The sequence below is a fragment of the Elephantulus edwardii genome, unplaced genomic scaffold (assembly GCF_000299155.1).
Source record: "Elephantulus edwardii isolate Elephantulus edwardi_28Jun2011 unplaced genomic scaffold, EleEdw1.0 scaffold00064, whole genome shotgun sequence".
Classification (NCBI taxonomy): Eukaryota; Metazoa; Chordata; class Mammalia; order Macroscelidea; family Macroscelididae; genus Elephantulus; species Elephantulus edwardii.
The window spans coordinates 8368572-8377010 of NW_006399814.1; the positions used below are offsets into that span (position 1 = coordinate 8368572).

The 8439-nt window shown below is 51.8% G+C and overlaps 1 protein-coding gene across 2 annotated transcripts in view; it reads left to right on the forward strand.

The window, feature by feature from the left end:
* The window catches only part of PHF21B (PHD finger protein 21B), a 106460-nt gene extending 98021 nt beyond the window's left edge, over positions 1-8439 (forward strand). For both annotated transcript variants that reach the window (XM_006888037.1, XM_006888038.1), the window contains exons 9-13: positions 162-184; positions 3601-3759; positions 6234-6309; positions 6516-6619; positions 8074-8439. In XM_006888037.1, coding sequence (XP_006888099.1) covers positions 162-184; positions 3601-3759; positions 6234-6309; positions 6516-6619; positions 8074-8292 — 581 coding nt within the window. In that variant the 3' untranslated portion in view covers positions 8293-8439. The remainder of the gene's footprint in view (positions 1-161; positions 185-3600; positions 3760-6233; positions 6310-6515; positions 6620-8073) is intronic.

Below are 8439 nucleotides of genomic sequence, written 5' to 3' on the forward strand. Positions count from 1 at the left end.
TCTTGGCCTTGGGCTCCCATCATGCCCTGGCTGAGGGCCTGGTCTTAGTTTACAAGCCTCCCACTGTGTGGATGAGGGCCCCACACGGGGTTCTCATCAGGATGCCATCTGTGCCTTTCTGACACCCACTAACATGCTCTCGCCCTTCTTCCCTATGCTAGCCAATGAGGACCCCTGCTGGAAGGTACGTGTTTCCATCCTCACACCTGGGTAGGGTGGCTATGCTTTCAATAAAGGGGTCCTTCTGGTCCAGGTAGGCTCGTGCCTGGCCAGGTAGGAGGAGGCACCATGTCACCTCCCAGACTCAAGCAGAGGGCCTTTGGGCTGGGCCTCAGTGACTGAATATTCCAGAACACCCAGGTTCTCTGCCCATCCTGCTCACAGCCTCTCTCTCTACCCAGTGCTGGGGACGCAGTGACCCCTACAGCCTTGAGCACAGAAGGAAGGTTACCATAGTGGGAAGCTGGACTCCACCCCGGGGTCTCACTCCACACTCACTTGTCTGCTTCCTGGTCAGGCTGGGACCTTACTCCGTATGTGACCTCAGAACAGACTGTTTCTCTTTGCTGAGTCTCTGGGCTCAGAAAGGCACGTTCCAACCCTAACGCCTGGACTAGGCCAGCAGGTCCAGTCAGACTGGTCCCACGGTGATCACCTCGGTGGCATAGAGGTGTGGCAGGCATGTGGACAGGGGGCATACTAGCACCTCCCCAGCTCTCAGTGACCCCAACAAGTGGCTCACCCCATAAGAGGCGTGGATGGGGGGGCACTGAGTCCTGTCTGCTGCCCCTCCGCCCCAGGGCAGCCTCTTTGATCCTGTGGCCTCATGGCCAGGGTCACCATCCTTCTGGTCTTTTCCTCTGCTGGGAGCTGCTCACACAGCCTAGAGAACTCGGCACACAGGAGTGTGAGAAGTGGTTTCCATGTGGCAGTTCCAGGGGTGCAGGTTTATAAACCTGCTCTCCTCACTCACCTGTCAGAAGGCTGGCTGGGAAGGTAGTGGGATCTCTGTCACTGGGAGTGAGTAAGTCAAAGCTGAAAGAGCAAATGAAGAACTCTCTAGAGGGAACATTTGCTGTTCCCTCATCCCAGGGAAATGAGGAAACTACCCTGATAAGGACAGGCCCATCTCAGAGCTGCTGCAGGCTAAGGTCCAGGCTGCTGTGACAGAGCATCACAGTGAAGGAGCGCAGGGATTCTTTGTTGCTGAGTGCAGATAAAGGTCACCTTGGTGTGATACTGTAGTCTTTTCAGGGCCAGTCTGGCAGTGTAGTCATTGGGGGCTGTGCTGCTAAGAGGCCTTCCAGGCAGTTTGGGTCCACCAGCGGCACCTCGGGAGGTTGCTAGACAATCTCCTCCCACAGAGATACAGCCTTTGAAAACCTGCTGTGAGATCAGTGATGAGTTCGTTCTGACTTGATGGCAATGAGAGAGAGAAAGAGTCTATTAAGAAGCTCTCCGTGCAACCAGGAGAAGATAAAGTAGAAGAATGGGATCTTCTAAGAATCAAATCCCTATGCACATCCAAAAACTTCTCCAACACGGTAAAAAAGGAAGCCAAAGACTGGGGAAAAGTATTTGGTAATGACATATCAAATAAAGGACTTATATCCTGAATTTATAAAATACTTGAACACCACAACAAGATAAACAATCCAATAGAAAAACGGGCCCAGGATATCAACAGACACTTCACCAAAGAAGGCATTCAGATGGCTAACAAGCACATGAAGAAATGTTCAAAATTGCTAGCTCTGAGAGATGCAAATTAAAACAACTATGAGATACCATCTCACTCCAGTCAGAATAGCAAAATTTACCAGAACAGCAAGCAACAAATGCTGGCGAGGTTGTGGAGAAACTAGAACCCTTATTCACTGTTGGTGGTACAACCACTGTGGAAGGCGGTATAGCACTTTCTCAAAAAGTTACAAACAGAGATACCATTTGACCCAGCAATTCCACTACCGAGAATATACCCCAAAGAGACCATAACTGACATCCAAGCAGATATATGCACACCCATATTTATTGCGGCTTTGTTCACAATAGGAAGGGGTTGGAAACAACCTAAGTGTCCATCAACAAATGAGTGGATAGAGAAGCTGTGGTATATTCATTCACACAATGGAATACTATGCTGCATTGAAAAACAAAGAACTCATGCAAAATGGGTGACCCTGGAGGACATGATTCTGAGTGAAGTATCTCAGTCACAAAAGGACCAATACTGCATGGTGCCACTGTTGTAAAACAGGACTGACATCGGGGTTGGGGAGAGACTGAGAAAGATAGGTTCAGTAATGTATACTGCATTGAAACAGATGAGGGAGAAAACTGTAAAAGATAGGTGATTAGGTATTTTTGTCATGACAGGAGTCTAGAGTGAAGGCTACATGGTGGAGTGGACCTGGGGGAGAGTTTGTAAAACAATGAAAGAATTTTGCTTTTCCAAGAGGGTAGTGTACTAGGTGGGACGGTTGGGAGGGGAGAAAAGGGCAACAATGAATGAATGGAAGTCCAAAGTCTCTGTAAATTTTTACTGAAATTAGTAATAAATTTAAAAAATATATGGGGAAGATATCTAAGGTCAGGGCATACGCAGCAGGAGGATTTTCCTTATAAACCCTTAGCATCTGGAGGGCGGGGAAGACGCGCTCTTGGAACAGTACTTGACGTGTTGGGCTGTTAAACTGAGATCATCAGTTCAGATCTGTGGGAGAAGGATGGGCAACCACCTTCTGTAAAGATTTCAGCCTCAGAAGCCAGTGGAGTGGCCACCATGTCAGAACCAATTAGAGGGCAGTGAGGCTGGTGTTTTGGTTTACATTCTGTTAAGTGGGCAGCAGTGTTATGCAATAAACAGTCTGAGAACCTGTGAGAACAACCCTCGGGTGGCCTGGAGACATGAAGCAAGCACGTGCTGTTGGGAAGACGGCCCCATGGACTTGCTCGCTGCAGGGTGACCACAGACCTTCTGTCTGAAAGCCCGGTGTCTGCTGAGTGCAGTGAACCAAGCTCACTTCCCTGCTCTGCTCCGTCCTGCTGACTCCTCCCGACCCCAGGTGGTGGGCATGTGTCCCAGGTGACAGGTGTGCACATGAGGGGTGCAGGGACTCACATTTACTGGAGATGGCCAGATCTCATAGAAGTATGGTGTAGAGGACTTGGGGGTGCTGGCTAGGGAATTGTGGCCTCCCCTGGATAAGGCGCACCTGGGGAGCATGGCCAGGAAGCTCTGTGATGCTTGGACTGTTCGCGGGATGTGGGTTTTGGGCACCAGGTGGGCTGAAGAGGACTGTTACCTAGACCAGCAGGTGTCCAACTCCAGCCGGCTGTGATTTTTGTTTCACACACCTTGTCACCCAGACCTTTACGTAGGAGCCCAGGATGAGAACAGAGTCCAGCCGTGCACTCACATTAACTATGGCCCCAGGGTCCTAGAATCTAGGGCATCTGACCTCTGCCACATCTGTGCAGTCAACCTGTCCCCGCTGCGTCACCCTTGATGGGCCTGACCCCGCCTCACCCTCTGCAGAGGACAGCTGGCATGGAGCTGCCCCCACCTCGCCTGACCGCCGGCTCCCTCCTCTCTTCCAGAACGAGATCATCCATGACGCGTTCTGTGGGGCCTGCAAGCGTGGGACCAGCCTGCAGCCCTGTGGCACCTGCCCCGCTGCCTTCCACCTCGGCTGCCTGGACCCGCCCCTCAAGACGGCACCCAAGGGCATGTGGGTGTGCCCCCAGTGCCAGCAGAAGGTACCAGCGCACGAGGGTCCTGCGGTGGGGGCTGGGGCCGAGGCGGGAGGGGCAGGGAGAGGAGTCAGGCTCCACCACCGTCTAACAGGCATTTCGAGTTGGTTCACTCGTGCGTTTCTGTGGGGTGCCCTGGGCACTGTAGCGTGTAGAGCTGTGTCCCAGCTGCATACCCCTCCCAATGGGCGTGGGGTTGTCAGGTGCCATTGCGTTAGGGAGGACTCACAGCACCTCTCTGAACAGCGGACCCAAGCCCTGTTCTCATCTCCTCATCTCTGACACACTCAAGCCCATCGCTGCGGTCACTGTCTGTCCATCTTGTTGAGGGTCTTACTCTCTTTTGCTGACCCTTTATCGTTCCAAGTATGAGGCCCTTCCCAGGAATCCTCTCTACTAGCAGCAAGCCCGAAGTATAAGACATGAAGTTGCATCATCTTTGCAGCGCTCTGACCGCCCCTCTCTTCGCTTATTATTTTGGCAGTCCATGTGATTTCCCCCCCCATCCCTTCGGGATTAAGCATGTATTTCTTTTAGTTCCGTTAAAACAAACATAACATTGTTTCATTGAAATGTGTAGCAATCTTTGCGGACAACCACATGTGAATTGTTGGCCTCTAAAAGTACAGTGGGGATATTTACATTATATACATAAAGTTAACATACCCAGGATTGCAAAGGACTTTCTAGATTACATTTGAGATTTTTTTTTTTTTAACAAGCGTTCAGAATTCTTCAGGATTCACTTACTATATGGAATGAAGTTTGGAAAAGAAAGTTTTCTTAAGTTTCTGTAACCGTCATATAATTTAGTATTCAGTGATTAGAGAGAACAGGGGGCAAAGGCCCTGGAGAAAAACTTTAAAATGGGGGGGGGGCGGGTGGTCAGGTGTCAGCTACAAGGCTTTCTTTAAAAATCTGCTTGTCAGGGAGCTCTGGTGGCCTAATGGCAAGACACTGCACTGCAATCCCAGAGGTACGTGGTTCAAATCCACCAGATGCTCTGCTGGAGAAGGAGGGGGCAATCTCCTCCTGTACCAGTCAGATCTGATTTGACAGTACACCGTAAAATAATACAATAAAAATTTAAAAATCTGCTTGTCCTGTTTCCAGCTCTTCCACTCCAGTCACCAAGTGTCATTAATCCATCTTGATTGCACATTTGGTCAATTTCAGACTGCAAAATGTGATTAAAACCTTCCATTTCCTATTTAGCCTTAAAATGGTTACATATTTATGCATCTATTTGAATAATGGTTGTATTAACAGATCTTCCTTGTATGTGTATGGGTAATATCCTGTCGTTCACACATTGTACTTCAGGAAAGAACTTGAAATTGTCTTTTTAGCAGTGAATGAAATGTTGCTTTTCTTCTGTATTTTTGTGTGTGTGTAGTTTTTTTGGTTTGTTTTTTAAATTCTGCTTGTCTGGGCCTATCTCCCTGTTTTGGTTTTTGTTGTTGTCTGAGCCCTGTTTTGGTGTTTGGTGGTGGTATGCTGCCTGAGCCCATCTCCCTGTGGTGGTGTTTGTTGTTGTTGTCGTCTGAGCCCGGTTCCCTGTTTTGTGTTGGTTTTTGTTGTTGTCTGGGCCTGTCTCCCTGTTTTAGAAGTATTCACAGCTGTGAGTTGCCTGCATTCAGGGTCTGGTGGAGACTAGGGGGAGGGGACTCAGCAGGCGGTGTGCTGCTGTCCTGCCAGCCCCTGCACTGTGACCTCCTGGGGACCAAGGTTGTTTGGAGTGTGCCAGTAGAAACAAGAGCCTTCCTCCACTTGACACAGTGGAAGAACCTTGGGGGCCCCCATCTGCCTTCATTCCCCAGTTCTCCCGTAACAGAAGGCCCTAAGTGTGTGACTTTAATGAACAAGCTTATTCTTTCAAAGTTTTAGGGTCCCAGCGGTATAAATTCAGGGCACAGGCTCCAGGGAAGACCCTCTGTCCACTTGGCAGACAGAGATCCTAGTCTTCACTCTGGCTTTCCTTGGCATTCCCCACCCTCAAGCCCCCCATTGATGCCTGCCAGCTTCTGTGCCCAAGCTGCTTCTTTCTGTCTCAGGTTTAAAGTGCACCTTGCACTACATGGCCTCATACACAGAGCTGTTCCCAGATGGGGTGACATTCACAGATATGGGGATTGGATTTACCCATAAACACAGTTTTTTGGACACAATTCAACCTGTACAACTTACCAGGACTGGTCCCTGGTCCCTGGACAGAGGATGGGGCTGGCAGCTATGCATTCATTCAGGACTTCTTTGGTCTCAGTGGTAAGAAGGGTGTGAGGGCCAGAAGTCCCTGCCTTTGGGGCACCGAGGCTCCACCAGGCAGCCCCTTGAACAAGACCACGAGATGTGTCACCAGCCCTGGTGACATTTCAGCTCAGAGAGCTCAGGACCCCGGATCACAGCCAGGGTGTGGCAGACACAGCCAAGGTATGGCAAACTCTGGTGTTCTAATGCTTCACTCTCCTATCTGTCCCCAGGCCTTAAAGAAGGACGAGGGTGTGCCCTGGACCGGGATGCTGGCTATAGTGCACTCGTACGTCACCCACAAGACAGGTGAGGCATCCCTGAGGTGCACAGGGCTGGCGGAGCAGAGCCCTGAAAGAGGACATGGGGCTGTCCAGCATGCAGGCTGACCCTATGCTGGGAGGGGCCACTTCCTGAGCTTGGCTGTGCCCAGGGAGGGACCAGCACGGTGTAGACGGGGGCGCCCACGGCCCGGCCGGCACTCACCAGCCCACCTGGGGCCGCTTCTCTCACAGTGAAGGAAGAGGAGAAGCAGAAGCTGCTGCAGAGAGAGAGCCAGCTGCAGAGTGAGCACCAGCAGCTGGAGGAGAGGGACCGGCGCCTGGCCTCAGCCGTGAAGGTGCGCGGGGGCGGGCACCACCTCACACTGCCCGGCCGGACCAGGAGAGGCTGACCGAGGCTCACTCAGGAGTCAGTAGGAGGGAGTGAATGCCTAAGACCCATCCACGCATCTGTCAGCTGGGGGAGCATCTGGCCTCTGTGCCCTGGGCAAGGACTCAGCTGCTCTCACTGAGCCTCTGCCTTCTCTCGGAGAAAATAGACATAGCACTTCCACCCTGGGGTTGTCATGAACGTGGTGCTGATGGAGGTGGTGGTACTGGTGCTGGCGGTGACAGGATAGTAGTGGTGATTATGATGATGGTAATTGTGGTGGTGACAATGATGGTGATGGTAGTTATGGTGATGGTGGTGACAGTGACGGTAATGATGGTGACAGTGATGGCAATGATGATAGTTGTGACAGTGATGGTGATGTTGATGGTAGTTATGGTGATGGTAATTGTGATGGTGATGGTAGTTGTGGTCACTGATGGTGATGATATTGATGGTAGTTGTGGTGTTGACAATGGTGGTGATGGTGATGATGTTGATGGCAGTTATGGTGACGGTAATGCTGTTGATGGTAGTTGTAGTGAAAGTGATTGTGATGTTGATGGTAGTTGTGATGGTGGTGGTGGTGATGTTGATGGTGGTGGGGGTGATGTTGATGGTAATTGTGATGGTAGCTATGGTGACAGTGATGGTGGTGATGTTGATGGTAATTGTGGTGATGGTAGCTATGGTGACAGTGATGGTGATGATGTTGATGGTAGTTGTGGTGACGGTGATGGTATGATCATGGCAGTGATGGTATTTGTGGCGTAGTGTGATGTGGTGACAGTGATGGTGATGATGTTGATGGTAGTTGTGATGGTGATGTTACCATGGCAGTGATGGTGTTTTGTGGCATAGTGTGATGTGGTGGCAGTGATAATGGTAGTGATGTGATAGTAATGGTGGAATGGGGGGAACACAGTAGTGGTGAAGTCAGTGGTGGTGGTGGTGATGATGGTAACAGCAGTGCGTGACCCTGGCAAAGCTCTTTAAATTCAGTATCTCGTCTGACCCTCTCTGGCAGCCATCGAGCAGCTCTGTGCGGGTTTGTAACTCCGAGTGTGGCAGTCGTCAGTCCTGACCGTTCACGTGGCCGCCGTCACAGAGAACCAGCAGCACTGAGGCGAGGCCGTGTGGAGACCTGCCGCATCCTGACCTCTCCCTCGGCTGCAGGCTGAGCCTCACCTGCCTCTGAGCTCCTGGTCTGCAGGGCAGAGGCGGTGGCCACAGTGGCACACTGAGCCGTGATGCCCACCAAGCTGGTCCTGAGTCCTGCCACATCTCCCACAGGCCTGGCTGCCGCCTGACTCTGATTTTTGGGAGGATCTCTGGGCCTCGGTGATAGAAAGGTGGGGCCTTGGGTCCCCAGCCGCTGCTCTCTGCTGTGCTCTGAGATCTCTCTCTGCCTGTCCCCCACAGAGATGCCTGGAGCTGAAGACCAACCTGCTGGCCCGGCAGCGGGGCACCCAGTCGTCCCTGGAACGCCTCCGGGCTCTGCTGAGACTGATCCAGGGCGAGCAGATGTTCCAGGTCACCATGACGACCACCAGCCCTGCCCCACTGCTGGCCGGCTCCTGGACGAAGCCCCCTGCAGCAGCCATGCACTCTGCCCTCCAGCACCCCCAGGGGCACAACTGACCCTGGGGACCTGGCTTCACACCCGCAAGAAGTTCTGGGACCCGGCTTACGTGCTTGGGTTCTGTCGGCCTTAATTCATAACATTATGACCTTCAGACAGTAAACCAGAGAGAGACAGAGGGATGGGAGTTGAGGTGGACCCAGGAC